Source organism: Prionailurus viverrinus, chromosome C1, assembly GCF_022837055.1.
Source record: "Prionailurus viverrinus isolate Anna chromosome C1, UM_Priviv_1.0, whole genome shotgun sequence".
Classification (NCBI taxonomy): Eukaryota; Metazoa; Chordata; class Mammalia; order Carnivora; family Felidae; genus Prionailurus; species Prionailurus viverrinus.
The window spans coordinates 113,243,439-113,263,490 of NC_062568.1; the positions used below are offsets into that span (position 1 = coordinate 113,243,439).

General features: G+C 42.0%; 1 protein-coding gene across 2 annotated transcripts in view; it reads right to left on the reverse strand.

Moving 5' to 3' along the window:
* The window catches only part of WDR3 (WD repeat domain 3), a 31,796-nt gene that overhangs the window by 8,568 nt on the left and 3,176 nt on the right, over window positions 1-20,052 (reverse strand). For both annotated transcript variants that reach the window (XM_047871568.1, XM_047871567.1), the window contains exons 3-18: window positions 19,337-19,546; window positions 16,193-16,311; window positions 14,013-14,091; window positions 13,048-13,143; window positions 11,999-12,112; window positions 11,691-11,792; window positions 11,149-11,246; window positions 10,179-10,286; window positions 9,428-9,658; window positions 6,983-7,076; window positions 4,778-4,879; window positions 3,125-3,210; window positions 2,602-2,737; window positions 1,846-1,902; window positions 462-562; window positions 132-243 (exon numbers count right to left, since the gene is read on the reverse strand). In XM_047871568.1, coding sequence (XP_047727524.1) covers window positions 132-243; window positions 462-562; window positions 1,846-1,902; window positions 2,602-2,737; window positions 3,125-3,210; window positions 4,778-4,879; window positions 6,983-7,076; window positions 9,428-9,658; window positions 10,179-10,286; window positions 11,149-11,246; window positions 11,691-11,792; window positions 11,999-12,112; window positions 13,048-13,143; window positions 14,013-14,091; window positions 16,193-16,311; window positions 19,337-19,546 — 1,845 coding nt within the window. The remainder of the gene's footprint in view (window positions 1-131; window positions 244-461; window positions 563-1,845; window positions 1,903-2,601; window positions 2,738-3,124; window positions 3,211-4,777; window positions 4,880-6,982; window positions 7,077-9,427; window positions 9,659-10,178; window positions 10,287-11,148; window positions 11,247-11,690; window positions 11,793-11,998; window positions 12,113-13,047; window positions 13,144-14,012; window positions 14,092-16,192; window positions 16,312-19,336; window positions 19,547-20,052) is intronic.

The window sequence follows — 20,052 nt, forward strand, 5'->3', positions numbered from 1 at the left end:
CTCCCTCACTCTGAAAAATAAACAAACATAAAAAAATTAAAAAAAGAAAAAAAGTAGTTCTGAAGTACTGAGTACTGAGTAGTAAAGTTCTGAAGTACTGAGAACTGAGGAAACTAAGCAGCAAGAGTCACCTCCAGAGTCTGTATGTGTTCAAATTTGTCCGCATCCCACTGCTTAATCTTATGGTCCTTCCCAGCGGTGAAGAAGAGGTGGGACTTGGGTACGAACTGGAGGTACATCACGCTGAAAAGTGAGAGAAGGGAGCAAATGTCATCAAATTCCACATTAGTGAAGAGTCTCATGCACATAGTTTTGAAGAGCTAGTTCTAGAATGCCTGATTATTTATATTTTAGAATTTTACATTTATGACTGTCTGAAAACACCAAAATAATAGACACAGAGGCACAAGGGAAATGATACAGGTGACGCAAAGGGACGTCTTTGAAAAGACAGCACCTACCTGTCATCGTGCGCAAAGAGAGACTTGTGGCAGTCCCCGAAGTCCAAACCCCAGATTTTCACGTTCCTGTCAGCAGAGCCAGTGGCTATTAGTGTCCCATCCTACAAGGAAGAGAAGTAACCCATTACTTTGCTTGACTATCAGAAACCCTACAATTAGACTACCCAGAACATTTAACCCACTTTTTCCGGAAACAGTAAAATCAATACCAAACAATTAATTTCATCTATCAAGAGCACCTATTTCTTTGCTTTTATCTAAGGTTGCCTTTAAAAGCTTGTTGAGTGAGAGCAAGAACTCTGCGGCTCCAGTGGGTTTGTACTGCTGTAGGGTGGTGGTGTGCCCTGATGTCAGTTACCTATTTACGTTGTTCAACACATAGGAAGAAGAATAGAAGAATGTCTAATCTCTGTCCTAGGATTTGGGGGAAGAGGGAGGAAGAAGGAAAGAAGAGTCTGGGAAAGAACCTACTGGAAAGTTTGCAACCCAGCCTTTTAGCTCATGTTCCTGATCTCTATTTCTCCTATCTTTCCTATCTCAACTTCTCATTCAAATGGTTGTCAACATAAGAACACCGGAAAATGGGGCACCTTGGCGGCTGAGGCGGTTAAGCGTCTGACTTCAGCTCAGGTCGTGATCTCATTGTCTGTGGGTTCGAGCCCCACATAGGGCTCTGTGCTAAGCTGCTCGGAGCCTGGAGCCTGCTTTGGATTCTGTGTCTCCCTCTTTCTCTGCCTCTCCCCCACTCACACTCTGTCTCTCTCTGTCTCTCAAAAATAAACAAACATTAAAAAAATTTAAAAAAAGAACACCAGAAATACTGTGTGACACCTACCTACTGTTAACGCATGGAATTCAAACAGCTAGAGCACGGGGCTGATCCCTTTCACACAGACTAGATCATGTCTTTAAACACATTATTGCCACTCTTAGCCATAACTAGACATTGTAAAAATATGATTTTGGTCAAGAGACTAAAAGTATACAGATAGTGCAAAATATGGTAAGTGTCCAAATACGAAGCCAAGTTCCATCCTCCTCACCAGCATTATCCTTCAGAACAAAGGGGGAGCCTTTTTAAAAATCGTATTTTAGGGCAGTCTACCAATTATAGTATTTTAGACAGCAAAATACTATCTGGAAAATCCACAGTGGGGTTAGTTTTAAGGATTAATTAAGACATTTGTGAACATATTCTGAAAGTACTAAAGTAATATACATATTTAAGGTACAATTATAACATATGTCATTTTATGGCTTTTTTGGGTGAAAGATTAACAACATGATGAAAAAATACTCTGAAGTGAAGATAGCAAGCCAAGAACTAAGAAAGTGCTTTAGAAAAGACAACTTGTTTCTGAGACACTGTTTACATTTTACTTACGTAAGAGATGTCCATGCATATAACAGGCAGTTTGTGTCCATACAGTGAGAGAAAAAACTAAGTATTAAAAAGAAAAGAACAAATATTCACATGTATCTATAAAATATAGGCACTGTTTGTTACAAGGGGATCAAAAATATAACTTTAAAATATAATGAACACTGTTCTGGATTGCTTTGTATTTCCCAAGAAGACAAACCACTGAAGGCAGCTCAGCCTGGGTCCAGCATGCGGACCCTGCATGCATCTGCCACGAGTGCTGCAGTGCGGTGGAGCCCGGCATGCCCCTGACGCCCACTGCCTCAGGCACAATACGGCACAGGGACGTTCACGGCACCTCTCAGCTGAAAAGACTTTGGGCCCTCGCTTCACAACAATGTTCCCAGGCCAGATCCAGTCCTGCCGACTCGGGGCACAGGGCCCAGTAATCTTATAGTTTTAAAAGCAACCCAAAGGATCCCGACGTATAGCCAAGTGTGGAAGCACTGCCCGGGAGACCCAACAACGCTCTTAAGCTACTGGCTGCAACAGGATTTTCTGAACTTACGAAATAGAACTTGCCTCAAGCAAAATTTATGAACCAAAGGGTTCTTTAAAACTCTGGCTTTCCTAGTGCACCTAAAATGTTTTGATTCCCGTATAAATTTTTAGAAACCTACCACTGCTGGGCACAGTTAGGGCCACTTTACAGTCTCAACCCAACCAAGGTCAGTCAGAAAGACAGAAACTATTTGCAGGCATAATCAATCACTGTACCTTTAAAGTGTCAACATAGAAAATTTTCACAGTACAGTCCAGCAAAGAGACAGCCAACAGCTTCTGATTGGGAGAGTAACTGACACAAAGAACATCTTCATCTAGTTGCAAGGTTCGGGTTTGTTTCACAGAAAGTCTAGCAGGACAGAAAGCATCAAGGGAAAAATTAATAAATGAGGGCTCTACAAAGGCAGACAAAAATTCCAAAAAGTCCCTGGAGCACAAGAGAAATACACATGTCGGGTGCCTGGGTGGCTCAGTCGATTAAGCGTCCGACTTCCGCTCAGGTCATGATCATGCAGTCTGTGAGTTCGAGCCCTGCGTCGGGCTCTGTGCTGACAGCTGGGAGCCTGGAGCCTGCTTCGGATTCTGTGTCTCCCTCTCTCTCTGCCCCTCCCCCACACATGCTCTGTCTCTCTTGCAAAAATAAATAAACATTAAAAAAAAAAATGTCAAAAAACCATTCAGTAGTTCCCCATTTTCACTCTAAAACAAGGACACAAATTAAAAAATGTCTACTCACCTCTTCTGGGTACTATTCTCATCTTTTACCAACTCAAAATCCCAGAACTTGACAGATTTATCTGCACCACCTGTCACAAAGCGACGCTGAAAATCAAATGACATTGCAATTAAAAAATATTTTGTTACGGAAACTTTGATAAGATGACATCAAAATAGCATAAAAGACCATTTGTATTTAATGGCATGGGAGAAGAATGAAGAAAAATGTGGTTTCCCTAACCCCTCTCCTTGCTCTTTTGGGGCGGCAGCCACAGATCTTATTTGTAAATTCCTAGCAGGAGCTAATGTAGACAGTAGCTAGGGGAAAGTTCTAGCTATACTTTCGTTCAGCATCAGGAGGACTCTGAACACTGTAGGGTCTTTTGCTCCACCTAAGAAAGCACCAGTCAAAAGAAGTTGCTGCTAATAAAATGGTTTGACAAATATACACAGACTAGATCATCTAAATAAGTTCATTCAAAGTATTTCTCAGAAGGGTATAAATTTATTCTTGCAATGTCTCTGCGTAAAATACATTTGAAATTGTTTTCTAATATCAAGAAGATCAGTCCCATCGCATTGTAGTGTTAAACTCTATAGAACACGGGTCAGAAAGCTAGATCGCAAGTGTTTATTCTGCCATTTGAGATTTGTAACATAGGAAACAACCTTACAAGGACCCTTGTGATGCTGAAATGACCAAGACTATCTAGCTTCTAAAACCATTAGGAAAGAATAGAGGATAAGATGGATATAAAAATACTTTGAGAGGGGCAACTGGGTGGCTCAGTCAGTTAAGCATCCAACTTCAGCTCAGGTCATGATCTCAGGGTTCGTGAGTTCGAGCCCTGCATCAGGCTTTGTGCTGACAGCTCAGAGCCCGGAACCTGCTTCGGATTCTGTGTCTCCCTCTCTCTCTCTGCCCCTCCCCCACTCATTCTCATGCTCTCTCTCAAAAATAAATGTTAAAAAAAAATAATAAAAATACTTTGAGAGATAGAATCCTAGATGTTACTACTATTTAAACTTTAAATGCTGTTTTATTCTGACCACAGACGACGTAACCTGCTCTAACTTCCAGATTCCGTTTTTTCCAAAAACAGCTACTTTCAGTAGATAGTTTGCCACTATTGAGAAGGTTCAAGTGAATGGGCCACAAGCTCTTATTAAAGTATTGTCAAAAAACATCTCAAAATGCTGACCAACAGCACCATTACTAGAATAAGCATACAGTTCTCCAAGGTGACCCCTCACAAGGGAAGCACCCTGTTACTGACTTGGAAGGGCTGATACGTTTGCTACAAACACTAGACTTCTAACCTCGTGGATGTAGGGCCTGAAAGGAGAAACAGAAAGTCTACTGCATCCTCTGCACTTCGTTGCCCAAGGAAATAGTTCCTTTTAGGAAGCAGCACAAAGCACTGGTGAAAATCATTAGGCCAAGTAATCTGATGTCATGCAGCTGAACGAGAATTCACTTGCTACGACAGCTATCCATATTATCAGGCATATGATATGCCACCACGTAGAAAATCTCATGATTAGACAAAAAGTTGGTTTTCTTTAAAGATATCCTGAAGAATCTTTGGCAGGCAGCAGGAAACGCTGATGCAAGCAACGGGAAAGGCAGCTAGTGTACTGAAGTCCGGATCCAAATGTCTGGCTTAGTTACCTGATCTGGAGAGAGAGACAAGGACCACAGAGCTCCATCGTGTGCATCTACTGTCTCCAGCAGATTTCCTGAGGCCAGGTCATAAAGCTGCAGCTTACCCGTCTGTGGAAGACACAAAATGAGCACAGCTCCAATGAGCACACCCATACCCTCTAAGATTCATGCCTACACAATTTAGATGTGGCCAACTGCTTGTGAATGGAGCGCACGTTCTGCGTGGTGAGTGAGGCCGCCGATGCGCGGAGCAGTCTCTGGCAGGGTTGCTCTGCTGCCCAACGACAGAGCCTGCGGCCTCACAGTACTGGACTCGTCACTTTCACTGGTCCCTCAACTTCAGAAGGGCAACAGCATGGCCAGAGGCAAACCAGGAGAAACACAGCAGCAAACGCTCCTAAAAACCTTTCGAGTTAAAGCAATTTTAAATGGTATCTGGCTTAATCAACATTTCTCCAACTAGTTTTGGTTTCCTCCTCTCCAGTACACCGACAGTGAGAAACAGAAATCTACCTACAATGCTAGGGAGGGCAATGGACTTAAAAATAAACTGCAAAGGCTTAGAAAACAATGAGACACACTTCCTGTTTAGAAATTGGGATATGCCGCGGTCACAATACCAACCAAGGAACACACACAGCGGCAAAGCCCGCTCTATGATGGGCTTCTGCAGGGGAAGGGGGGTGCGGAGAGCATAAGGTGGAAGGACTGGGGTCCCAAGGCTGACTACTGCTGAATTCACCTCCAAGAGCCCATTTTCTCATCTGCAAAATGGGGCTTATAGCAGCAACCTCTCTAAGCTGCTGTGGGCGTTAAATAAGATCACGTACGCTAAATGATCAGAGACTGGGCTGGGATGTGGGGGCTGCACTTTAGTCATACAGGTAGGTGGACTTGGAAGGTACTCACAACATGCTTTCCTAACAAAACCAATACAGGGACATTTGTTGAAAGAATGAATGAAAGATGAGAGAAACTTTTAATTGGAATTTAATGTCCATTCCAACACTGACCCTAAAATCTCTCTAGCTTATTTTACACTTTTAGCTGGGCAAAAAATACCCATTGTGATACACAGGATTTCTAATAAAGTGATCACGTGCACACAGCACTGGTTTAGGGGGATAATGATGACAAATACTTGCAAAGCACGTTTGTTTTTGTTTTTTTTTTTTTTTTAAATTTTTTTTTTCAACGTTTATTTATTTTCGGGACAGAGAGAGACAGAGCACGAATGGGGGAGGGGCAGAGAGAGAGGGAGACACAGAATCGGAAACAGGCTCCAGGCTCTGAGCCATCAGCCCAGAGCCTGACGCGGGGCTCGAACTCACGGGCCGCGAGATCGTGACCTGGCTGAAGTCGGACGCTTAACCGACTGCGCCACCCAGGCGCCCCGCAAAGCACGTTTTAAAGTATTCCATGACCTTATTCTCCCTGTGCCTCTACTACCGGCTCTTAGTCATTAGTTATTTGCTGTGAGTCAGTTTCTGTGCTAAGTGCTTTACCTACTGTGACGTAGGTTATTCACCCCATTTTACATGAGAAAACCAAGACTTACAGGAGTAAGTAATGTCCAAAGTTCTCACAGCTAGCAAGTGGAAAATCTAGCACTCAGACGCAGGCCCATCTAGTGCAAAAGCCACTGTCAAAAAACAAGTGTCACCATCCTATTATACAGATAAGGAAACACACTAAGAGAAGTTTGGTGACCTTGCTCCAAATTACCTGTTCTAAAAAGGGGGAGAATCTGAACCCAAATCTGTGTCTGCTCATTCCTGCATGTCTATCTTCCAATCTGATTAGCAACTGGGAATGAGGACTAGTCAGTCTGTCTCCATTGAATGCTTCCATCTGCCAAGCATGACACTAAGTACTTTGTATATTTTATCATTAGTCTTCTTAAAACAACTACGTAGGTGCTCATAAAAAGATGCGTGAAAGGCCGATCACCAAAACACGGACAGTGATCTCAAGGTCGTGATTGTAATTTTATTACTCATAACATAAGGTTTGATTTTTTTTATAAAAGAACCTACAACTAAAAAGAAAACCCCTCAAAGAAAAAAAGGGAACCAACTACCAACCTTCACATATCATCCAGCTCTAATACATTTCTAATACATTCTGTTCTGTGCAAAAACAGGAGCCAGAATTCTCAAACAACTTTAAGAATATTGAGAAGAGCCTCCAGAGTGCGAGAAGTCTGTTTACCTTTGTTCCTATGACCACCTGCCTGTCACCAGGTACGAAGAACGAGCAAAGTGCGTATTCACAGGTCATGGTGCGAATGCACTGTAGCGTGGCCCTGCGGGAAAGAAGGAATAAAGAACTCACACATTAAGAAACCTGCCTCCCCATCTTAGAGGTCAATGCGTACGTTCAATACACACCTAGCCACAGACTTTGGCTCAAACCTAATTATAGTCAAGAGAGAAAAAAATTACATGGCACCTAACTTTATTTTTTTGTGTAGGGGCCTCCTAATCCTAAAGAACAGAGATTATGTAACAGCAGGGCATAAAAAAGCATGTGCTGGGCTCAACGGAGCCCGATGTGCCACCATAAAGACGTGAGCCCAGAGGATTATAGGCTGAATTAGCATATTACTATCTCTGCAAGTAAAGTTCATTTTATTGGACCGTAAGCATTCATCCATTCAACAGATAAACATCAAATGCCCACTTCAATCAACAACTTACTGAATGCCAAATGCTATTCTAGGTGCTGGCAATATAACAGTGTGTTGAACAGAAAAGAGGTCCTGAACCTCATAAACCCGAACATTCTTTAGGAACGAGGCAGCCACATGCTGGCCTATCCAGTGCTGGCAGGTGTCCCGGAGAAACCATGCTGGTCAGAAGGGAGGAGGAGAGCATCCTGGTCGAGGGCAGGACTGTCATTTGGTGAGAAGACAGGGAGAAAGCCTGTATATAATGGGGAAGATGGTTCCAGGCACAAAGACCCGGAGCACAACCGCCACCACAGAGGCACGTTCTTGCTGCGTTTAGGGGATGACAACAGGCCAGCAAGCTCTAGGGCAGCAGAACGGGAGTGGAGTCAGAGGGGAGGTTTGTGAGCACTCTGGTGGCTGTGTGGAGAGACCGCAGAGGTTGAGGCACACGGCAGGGAGACCCGTCAGGAAGCTATCGCGACAACCCCGGGGAGGAAGGACAGCAGATGGGGCTGGTGGTGGCCACACAGGTGATAACATGTGGTCAGATGCTGGCCATGTCCTGACAGTAGAGCTGACAGGACCTGCTAGTGAACGGGGCTGGGGATGGGGGAATGGCCCTGAGCAGGTGGGTAGGCTGTCAGAGAAACAGGATCACAAGCATGGTTTGGGACATAAAACCTTGACATGCCCAATTAGACATCCATCTTACTTAAATGTAAGGGTCTGCTGTTCAGGGAGAGGCTAAAGCTAGAGAAACATTTATGCATGGTGAGTACAGAGAAAGCAGCGTAAAGTGACTGTAGACCGAGAAAAGGTCCAAAGACTCTGCCCTGGAAGTAGTCAGACACTTGGAGATCAGAAAGGTAAGAAGGACCCGGCACAGACAGAGGGAACAGCCAGCAGAGGAAGAGGAAGTAATGAGAGTCCAAGGAAGTTATCAATTCAAGGAGAGAGTGTCACATGAAGCTCTTGGGTCACGGGATTCAGAAACATGAAGATCAGTGATGAGGTGACAAGAGCTGCTGTGGTGAGACAGTGGGGAAAGGCCTAATGGAGAATGGAGACAGAATGGAGAAAAGAAACCAGAGGATGGGCTGGCTCTGGAGAGACTGAGCAGGAAACGGGGCATTACTTTTGAGACGGGAGATATTAGAGCATATCTGCAGGCTGAGGGGAACGATCCGGTAGAGCAGGCACGTTACAGGTGGAGGAGGAGGACCAGTGCTCGCAGGGAGCAGAGGAAGAACCTCAGGTACACGTCGTGGGGAACTCTGGTTAGGAGCACCACCATGGTAACAGGAGGGAAGACGGATTATGTGGGTGTAGATGCAGCCTAGTTGGCAGATATGCTGGGAGCACATGAACGTTTTCTAGGATTCCGTTTTTTTAGTGAACTAGGAAGCAAGCTCACTAGCTTATAGGTGCTAGGGGTGTCTGGGGTTTGAGGAGACAAAAGGCATAGAATAGTCATCTAGGAAAGCCAGGAATGAGAAATTGCAGTCAAAATACCGGGCAGCACTAACAGCCTATTAGAACTGAAGGAACAGGCAGCACGTTTGTGCATTTTCCTTGAGCCAAGTACAGCGACAAGCTTCAGACATGGAATAAGCTTGCATTTTTTGGGCACCAAATTTAAAAAGGCAACTTTTCGCACTCTAAACTCCACATGCCTACAGTTAAGATACGTTCTGAGGGAACTGTAGGTAGGGCCTGAAGAGACTAACAACCAACTATCAAGAGTACTCAAGTCTGGGGGGCCTGGATGGCTCAGTCAGTTGAGCATCCGACTCTTGATCTTGGCTCAGGTCACGATCTCATGGTTCGTAAGATCAAGCCCCATGTCAGGCTCTGTGCTGCTCTGTCTCTCTCTCTCTCTCTCAAAATACATAACTAAACTTAAAAACAAAAAAGCGTAGTTAAACCTAATTCACGGGGAAAATCACACGACTGGATAAAGCTATGGAGAGCACCAGTTCACAAACCTGTTCCATATCTTCACAGACTCCGCCGCTGCTGAAAGGATAGCAATGTTGTCTGAGCTGAAAGACAGAGTCCGCACATCGCTGCGATGACCCCCGAGGGTGATTCTGCTCGTCCTCACAGCCTGAGGAGCAGGTGCAGATGGGCTCAGCGAATAGGACTCCACCAAGTTGTTCTGCAGCAGGAAGACCGCCTTCAACTCTCCTTGAGGCGAGTGAATCAAGTCAAAAGATCTGCATGAGAAAATAATTCATAAATGTTCTAGCTACCATCTTCGCTCACAAGGTGAACGTTTTCTAGTAGAATGGCTTCACCGTGTCCTCAACCTAAGACATTTGAGCAACTGTAAAGAATTTTACAAAAAGAGAATTGGACAGTCATTGAGCATAGGCTGTTAAGTCAAAGAAACCTGGGCTCAGATACTGAATCCGACATATAACTTGCTTTTGTGTGTATAATTTTTTAAGTGACCTTAAATCCTTTTGGAACATAGGGTACATGTTTTTCTTTCTAAATAGCAGCAGGAAAGAAGACTAAACAAATAGGTTATTTAATAAGGTTATTCTAATAAAACAAATATGAGATGATGAATAATTGGCCCATGGTGAGGGCAGGTATCCCATGACCACTGTCTCCAAATATATAATTCCTCTAGGCTGCTTACAAATAGCATGAAAAAGCTAATACAACTTTGTAGCACAATATTTCTATAATGCTGCTGTCAAGTACTTCAGATCCTTTATTTTTACTCACTTGATTTTGGCAGAAGTTTTGATATTAGTCACCCGTTGGATTTCATCTTGCAGAGTCATTTCAACATTGACTTCAAGGTCTTCCTCCTCCCCTTTGGAAGAATTTAATCTAGAGAGGGGGGAAAAAGACTATCATGCTACTACTTTTCTATAAGAATCTTTGCAATTACTTGAGTCAAGTTCTGTGTGATCCTGGGGGTCACTTAACCACAGGATTACCGTGAGAATTAGACAACACAGTGTATGCAGAAGTGCTTTGTAAACTAGTGTCATAAATACAAAGTTTTATTCCATTTAACAGGTACCCTCAATAAATGGATTCTGAAGGCAACGGCCCATAAAATTTCCTGGGCCAAGTCTTCGTAATTCAAACTATCCCAATGATATGTTTCTAGTAAACTTTCTTCACTTCAGAACTTTTTACAAGATCCACTAACCTGTACCTATCAATCTAACAATGTCAAATAAACCAGAGGTCTCAAAAAATTTGCCAAGTCAGGTGTCTTTTCCTTTGAGCCTTGCTAAATTTCAACCATTGAGGAAACAGTTACTGTGGTTATTATAACAACCTATTCCAAGGTTATTTTGCCCCCAAATGTCATTGCTACAGTCTTTCTCCTCATGACCTCCACTGTTAGCATTATGCAACCCAGCTTCGTTCTGTACGGGCTGCTGTCACTGAAGACACCTGCCAGCCTGAGAACAAAATCATTTACAAGCTATTTTTACGAAATCTGTACAGCTTTTGTAGTTCTGTATGGCTCTGAGTTTAAGACTCAGGAATGTACTATGAAGTTGTACCGTGGAGCAGAAATTTAAAATTTGGACTATCAGTGCTACACAAAATCTTCTCCAGCTTTTACCAGTAATCGCTAGCAGGGTAATCACTTCCTTAAAGAAGTTTTTCTATCAGGGCTATGTGGCCCACCCAAGATATTTTATTAGTAGTACATATTTTTTAAAAAACTAACTTTGCTTTCTTTCTAGCTTTTTTCATCTTCTTATCCATTTTCTTCTGAACTTCCGCTTTGGAAAGGATGCAGAACACTTCTAGCACAGAATCGGTTCCCTAGAAAGGTGAAAGTTGACGTGAGTCCAGGAAAGGCAATTTGTAATGTAGCTTTTTCTCACTAAGACCTAAACAAGAATGTTCCTTCAGGACTTACTGGTTGTATTAGCTGGGACAACTCCCTCTCTCTGGGATTGTTGGTTCGTGTGTAAAGTGGGAATACTGCTTCCTATCACAGCATTGCTCTCAAGACCAAAGAGGAAGTTAATGCCATTAAACTGCTTAGAAAGCACACACTAATGCTTGCTAACGATAAGGACCATCACAGTAACTATGACTGTGTTATGCTAATAGAAGCTAGGGATCCTAAGTCTACACAGCAGCACATACAGAACTGTTAACACGACTGGGGGAAACGCAGTCTCTGCACTGGATGTGAAACAAGCACGGTCTCTGAGAGGGAACAGCCCATCCCTATTGTTTTCTCTGACGACTGGTACTCACGTGGCAAGCTAGAATCCTGCCCGTCCTGTCTACGGCAAGGTTCACGACTCTGTCCCTGCCCTCCCGCATGATGGAACCAGCTTTTCTGCACGTAAGGATGCGCTACGGAAGAAGCAAAGGAGAAGGTGAAGGCTAAATGCAAGTTCTGTCAAACCTCTGAAAAGATACGATTCTAAGAAATGCGGGTGACAAAGGTATTTCCTGAAATGATGAGAACTGCAAATTTTTAAATTAAAAAATCTCCAATTCTCATTGTTCCCACGACTCAATTCAAATGAAGCTTAGAAACAAAAAGAAAAAAGAATTACGTCCTCAGGAGTTTCATCTGTCTCCGGGGTACCATCCCGAGGCTCAGGTGTATCCTGTATCCCAGGGGGAGACCCTCTGCTTTTCTTGGGCTCTGGTTCTTCTAGGTCATCCATCTGTTTTATAAAAATGGGAAAATAAAAGCTGAAATAATGTGTCCCAGCCCTAATGACTTAGAAACCTATCCTCATGGCCACTGGTAACTTCCATTTAGGGTTCTCTTTGATCAAAACTCTTCAACGGTAGGACGCTTACTAGAGTATTTTAAAAACTGACTATAGCAAATGCAAACAAAAGTGTTCACTATCCTATCTCCAATAACTTTCTGAAATATACGGACTATAGCTAATAAGTTATTAACTTAATCTAAAATTAAAAAAAAAACAAAAACGGTGACTGACTCTTCATTAACTTTAAAACCTTCTTAGGTGAAAGAGCTACCACCATATTGTGGAGGAAAGATTCAAGTCTGGAATCGAGAACGACAGAGGCAATAATACCTACAGAGGTTATATGTTCTCCTTTAAAGAAGCAAAGATACAGCCTAGACTACTGCAGTAGAACCCACCAGAACAGCTACTGAACACAACACTCCACACCTAACTCCAGCTAAATCTGAGGTCCATAAACTTTTTTCCACACAAAATCTTTAGGGATCTGAGAAAGTAACAGATCTTCTCAGAATATATTTTTATAAACACATGGAAATTTTACACAGATTTTTGTCCAAGGGGAAAGGGCCACACATATTCTTAAGTCCACCCACGGACACCCAAAGGTCCAGGAATTTTGTGCTAAGAGTTCCACAAAGTAAAAGATTAGCATTACCAGAAGGTGTAACCTAAAATTATCCTTCTTCAAGCTCAAATGAATGAGGGCAATGGCACTAATAATGAAGAAAAAAAATCTCTGTTTAGGAGTTGGAAGTTATCAGTGATAGAATTCCTTCTAGTACAATGAGAAGAACTCAATGATTACATCTGATTCTAAATTCGATGAGCCCATGACACTGCTAAAACACAGTACTGCCCATAATCAGAAAAGCAATTACCTCCTGTAGGTAGGCTATGTCCCACGCCCTCAGCTCACTGTCGGAAGACCCAGTGATGAGTCGCTTTTCTTCTGACACGAGAACCAACCCCCACACCTACAGGGTATAAAAAGATCAAACAGGATTTTTAAGACATTCCAGGATATATGATGTGGCATTCCAAAAGTCTAAGTATACTATCTGTAGCGAAATCCCTTTGGAATTTACAAAGCTAATATTAAGGTAATGTTTTCAAAATACTGAAAGAAATTCTCACCTTTGGAAAGAAAAAGTGGTCTGTGGTAGAACAGAAGTTTCTCTGTAATTTCCTACCCTTAAATTTACATAATGGCTGTTCAGCACAAATCGATCTAACTAGAATCCACTCAAAGGACGATTTTAAGTCTGGTACTTCTTTGTTTCAGCAGTGCCTTGCAAATAAAAAGTACCCCCATTGATGTCTACTGTATAATTTTCAGCCTCAAACATCTAAGAACAATATTGTTGCGAGTCAACAAAGAATCTAATTTGCTTTTCATCATCATTAATTCCAGGTATGTTTTTGAAAGCCTGGTAAGAACAAAACATGGAGGAGGATACAACGATCTAAAATACTCCCTGCTCTTCACTGAAATACGTATGTTCAGGTGACTCTTAAAATGGCCACGTTTGCTGTTTACGTGTCACCGGACCAGGCACTGTACAGTGTCATTAAACCCCCCTACGATCATAAAGGTGGACACATTACTTAGAAGCAATGAAACTCCTATTCGTGGGTTAAAAACCTATCCAAGGCCAATCTTTACTAAATCCCGAAGCAGCTGTATCTGCTCCCACGGCCGGCACTTCCTCCACCGCACCAACCTCTCTGTCTCTCGGGACAGCATGCAAGGATTACTGGGAGCAGTAAAAACAAAGCAGGGGAGAACACCATCTTTTCTTTCTGCCTCGCCATTCTTTCCCTGGGCCCGTGACCCTACATGTACCTCGGTTCGGTGGCCAACCATTGTTTTAAAGCAGTGCTGGGTGTCAAGGTCCCACCATTTCACCAGGGTATCTTTCCCACTAAAAAAAGAAACGAGAAAAATTTTATGAGGAAAAATCAGTAAACAGGACATCAAGGACTCATTTGTTGCCTTCAAAAAAATACACATAGCAACATGTCTAATGCTACTACTCCTCCTTTTTTTTTTAAATTTTTTTTAATGTTTATTTATTTTTGAGACAGAGAGAGACAGAGCATGAACAGGGGAGGGTCAGAGAGAGGGAGACACAGAATCCGAAGCAGGCTTCAGGCTCTGAGCTATTAGCACAGAGCCTGACGTGGGGCATGAACCCACGGACCATGAGATCATGACCTGAGACAAGATTGGATGTTCAACCCACTGAGCCACCCAGGTGCCCCTACTCCTCCTTTTTTTGAGGAAAAAATCTAACTCCATGTGGCTATTAGGTACAAAATACCACGTTGCACCTGCGAGCACAAAAATAACCTTGAATTCAGAGTCATGAGGCACATATCACCTGTGTGATGGACCTGTGGCCCATCATTTCGAGCACGGCAGCATCAACCTTTTCCTTCTGTCAGCTGTCTGACACAGAAATACCTCGGATCTCTTCTGCTCCCCCATCTCCCGCTTCCAGCTGGTCTCTATGCCGCCTCTATGAGGCCTTCACTCCTTCGAATTCATTTCTGTACACAAGCCTGAATTTCAGTTCTACTGCCTGAATTACTTTCATAGCTTTTCATCTGATCTCTTTGTCCGTTCCCGTTCCTTCATTACATCCAATAAACTACTATCAGATAATCACAACTTTTTAAACTTACACTAGCTCCAGGTTCTCTATAGAATCAAAATCAAATTCTTCAGCACCATTTTCAAAACCTCTCGTTAATTGGCTTCTGAGTTTCCCTGCCAATGAGCTCTACTCCTCCTGCCTCAAACACCTCTTCCCTGCTTCTTCACTAATATAAATCCAATATAATTCTCCTTCATGACCAAACTGGAAAAAAACCAAAAGACAAAAAACCCAATTTATGAAGTCTTTCGTATACAATCCCACCTCACTGTGTTATTTCCTTTTTTTTTTTTTTTTTTAACAATTGACCCCTGTACAATGAGGGGGTTAGGGAGCACCGGCTCCCTCACCCCAGTGGAGTCAAAAATCAACATACAACTTTGACTCCCCCAAAACACTACTCACATACAGTCTACTGTTGACCAATAACATAAACAGCTGCTTAACGCTTACGTTGTATGTAATATGCATTCTCACAACAAAGCTAGAGAAAAGAAAATGTTAAGAAATCATAAGAGAAAACACATTTACAGTACTCTATTTATTGAAAACAACACACGGATAAGTGGACCGGCCCAATTCAAATCTGTTGTTCAAGGGTCAACTGTTCACTGAGCTATAAAGGGTACAATTCTAGTGGAACCTTAGTCGTTCTCTCATAGAACTTGTGTTATCTAACAAGACACACCAACGTGCCATCCCACAGGAACTAACCCACCAACGGTATGCCATTCAGTGCTCCTTCACAACTGCTTCTGAGTCATTACTAAAGTTCTTCTAGTTACTGCTGGCAAACCTTAGGATCCCAAACTTCCCTGGGTGGCCATTCCTCAGGACCAATAATTATTATAGAAGGTTGAGCCATACGAAATGGCGGATATCATGTTTGACCTACACAAACGGAAATTTCAAATGGCTCAACCTAAGAGACGTTCAGAAGGGTTACGTATAGAGCACGTCTGTTCTCAAAAGGCAGGCAGGAATTCAAGCACTTGGTATTTACACCAGCCCACTGCTCCACATTCTGCTTTCCTGACTTTCTAGGGATCCAGAAAGCAGACACCTCAGTCTATGAAAGGCATGTCAAAGTTTAAGGAACACGGAAAAACTAATGCCAGGGGATAACAATAACAAATCAGAAAAGATACTTTTAAAAATGCTAGACACAACTCTGGATAGCTTCTATGATACCACTGGGGAAAAGAGGGAAGGACAGAGGAATGCAGAGGGCAAAGGAGGAAGCGAGCACATGAGCCTGAGGAGAGTGCAGAGAAATGAGGAAGGAATGAGGCACATTTCCTCTTTGAAACCCTCTCTGATGCATTCACATAGGAAAGAACTGGAAACGAAACTGTTATTTCTTTACCTAGTAACTAGTAGATTCTTTTCTCGTAGAAACAATGCTTGTGTAACGGCGTCCTTGTGCCCCTTCAGACGGTAGAGGCCACTTTCATTGATCACATCCCATACGATAGTATCTGTGTCCTAAAGGGATCAGATAGTACAGAAGAATTTTCTTTACCACAGTGCCTTGAGAAACAATAGGATGTAGTATTTTTACTGCAAAGGTGATATAACAGAAAACTGTAGAAAATCTGGAAACACATACAAAAAAGTACAGAGGGAATAAACACCAGTTAATTCCACCACCCAGATGTAACCACTGTTGCAGGTATGCTGTTTTATAATGTTCCAATCCAACATCCAGGTTATTTTTAGAAAATGTTATTTTCTAAATTTAGGATCATGTTATTGGTAACATTTTATAACCCCCCCCAACTTTTTTCACTTAAAATATTTCCATTTTTCCACATCCCTCCAGACTGTTCTCGTTTTCAATGATCATATAATAATCAATCCTAAGGATATACCATAACCCATTTAAAATTTTTTGTTTTAACCACTTAGGTAGTTCCCAAATTTCTATCATAAATATGTGGAAATGAACATTCTTGCACAGAAATCTTTGTATATACCTCAGATCAGAATACTAAAAAGGGAAATTCTTGGGTTAAAAGGTATTATTTTTCAAGTTTGCAATTCATCGCGACAAGGCGATCTCTTTAACTTGCACCAATCTGTAGGCCCACCAGGGATACGAATGACAAGGCCAGTTTTCCCATCTCTTTGGCTCTGGATATTATTAGCTTCTCAAAAACCACTGCCAACTTCAGAAGTTAAAAATGCTGTCTCAGTATTTATTGGATTTGCATTTCTGAATACTCACAAGAAATTCTGCACATGCTCTACAGTGATTGCTGGCCGTTTGTACCTCTCTTGAACTGCTAGGTCACGTCTTTCATCCTCCTTAGGGTCTCACCTTTGGCTCGTTTGTAAAGTTATTATGAGATGAACGCTATTAATCCTTCCTACACTGAAAATATTAAATACGTCCCCTTTTTCAATGTCTTTTAACTTTTTTTCCAGTTTCATTGAGAAATAACAATCATTCATCACTGGATAAACTTGAGGTGCATGTACACCATGACAAGAACAGGTTCAGGTAACACCCATCTTCTCGTACAAATACAACAAAAAGCAAAGAAGATAAAAGGAAAAAAAATTTCTCCCTGTGACAACTCAGGATTTACTCTCAATAAGTTTCCTTTTTTTTTTTAATGTAAAAACGCTTTAAATCTAAATATTCAAATCTATTGATCTTTTCCTTTGTAATTTCTTTCTTTACTGACATGCTTAAAGTCCCTTTCTACCTTAGTAGCAGATACTTACTTCTAGTGTATCTTCTAGTGTACTTAAAATATCACTCTTTACTATTTAAGTTTCTAATCTGTGACTCATTTTGCATATGGCATAAAGTAAAGCTTTAATTCAAAACTTCCCCCTACATACTGAGCCAATTGCCTACACTATTTTGTGAGTAATTCATCATTTTTATACACACCAGAAGCATTATCTTTAAAATATACTAATTAGAAACATGAGAGTGGATTGGAGTCTGGGATTCCCATTTGGTTGCAATAATCTACCTATTTTTGCATTGATGCCAGATTAACACATTTTAAATTATATCTTCATAATGCATTTAGTATCTGAAACCTCCTAAAAAAATCTAACTCTGAAAAAAAACAAACCTGAAGACCTGTTTTATTATTCAACTTTCCCAAATTTCTGGTGTTTTTGATTCATTTGTTTTCCATTCATGCTTTAAATAATTTGGTCATGTTCTCAAAAAACAACAAAAACTTGTGATATATTTATTTAAATTGTTTTATCTATATAAGTGAACTGGAAAAAAGCATCTTTGTCTTCCCATTCAACATGGTTTGTATCTCTATTCAAGTCTTCTGTTACATTCTTCAGTATGGTTTCATAGTATTTTTCTGTTATTTAACCTACTGTTGTCAATGCAATCTTTTTTTTAAAATTTTTTTTTTAACATTCATTTTTGAAAGGCAGAGAGAGACAGAACACGAATGGGGGAGGGGCAGAGAGAGAGGGAGACACAGAAACAGAAGCAGGCTCCAGGCTCTGAGCTGTCAGCACAGAGCCCGATGCGGGGCTTGAACTCACGGACCGCGAGATCACGACCTGAGCTGAAGTCGGCCGCTTAACCGACTGAGCCACCCAGGCGTCCCTGTCAATGCAATCTTTTATATTGCAACTTCTAAACTGATGACTGTGGACTTTATTGGACTTAATGGCAAAGAATGACCACTGTGTCTCTCCTTGACCCATCTGTTTTTCCCCTCGTGTACTGTTTTGTTTTTTTTTTTTAATTTTTTTTTCAATGTTTTTATTTATTTTTGGGACAGAGAGAGACAGAGCATGAACGGGGGAGGGGCAGAAAGAGAGGGAGACACAGAATCGGAAACAGGCTCCAGGCTCTGAGCCATCAGCCCAGAGCCTGACGCGGGGCTCGAACTCACAGACCGCGAGATCGTGACCTGGCTGAAGTCGGACGCCTAACTGACTGCGCCACCCAGGCGCCCTCGTGTACTGTTTTAAGTAGCACTTCCACAATGATGTTATATAATAGTTATCTGGGGCACCCTCATCTTGCTCCTATATTTAACAGGCTTTTGGGGCGCCTGGGTGTCTTAGTCGGTTAAGCATCCGACTTTGGCTCAGGTCATGATCTCACGGTTTATGAGTTCCAGCCCCGCGTCGGGCTCTGTGCTGACAGCTCAGAGCCTGGAGCCTACTTCGAATTCTGTGTCTCTCTCTCTCTCTCTCTCTCTCTCTCTCTCTCTCTCTCGCTGCCCCTCCCCCATTCACACTCTGTCCTGTCTCTCTCTCTCAAAAATAAACATTAAAAAGATTAAAAACAACACCAACAACACCAACAGGCTTTTATCAGAGAACGTGATAGGAAATAAAATGAACCACCCAATTCATATTCATCCTTCTCCCTTTATTTCCACCATCTATACTGTTATGTACACCAAGAACCCACTGTTTCACCCATCAGTTTTTGTGAACAACCAGCTTCAACATAAGCCTTATAGTCCTTTACTAAATCAAAATCTGGGCACCTGATTCAAAGTCTCACCTTGGACCCAGAAGCCAGTCTGCCTCCTAGCTGATCATACTTCAGGGAAGTGATGGCTGCCTTGTGTCCATTGAAGGTCACATTTCCTTCCCCACTCAGGAGACTGAAGATTCGGATAGACCCATCCTCATAACCAACAGCTAAGTGCAGCCCATCTGGGGAGGGACACAAGCAAGTGACTTCTTGTTTAAGTCCCTGAAGGATGAGGATCTGCAATTGTAAGAATCATAAACGATGTACAGGAGTCAAACACGTCATCAAAGGAAAAGTGTAGGAATAATCAGGGACAATAAAATTAAGAGCGTCAATAATTCCAGATCACTCTTATGAATGATAATAAAATTCGACAATTCATCTCAAGTTCTTTAATAGAGGAATTATTATTTGTGCTGGGCAATGAAACACTCAAGAAAGGGTAAAATTATATTCTCCAAAGCCCTACATTAGCATAATAATGTGCAAAAGTTTCCCAAGTGATAAATTACTAAATCCTTATCCTATGTTAACACCAAATGACTTTCCATATAGGGTTATTAAAACATCCTCACTTTAACTGAGCCCCATCTTAAAGAAGTCAATCTGTGTGCCACTAGAGTGCTGTATGGTTTATCCCCAAGAAACTCTGGGTGGCAACAAGCATCAAAGTATTAACCTCTTGGGAGTCACATAGTAAGTGGACAAGATCAAAACGCCTCAACTTGGTTTGGCAGAAGTGG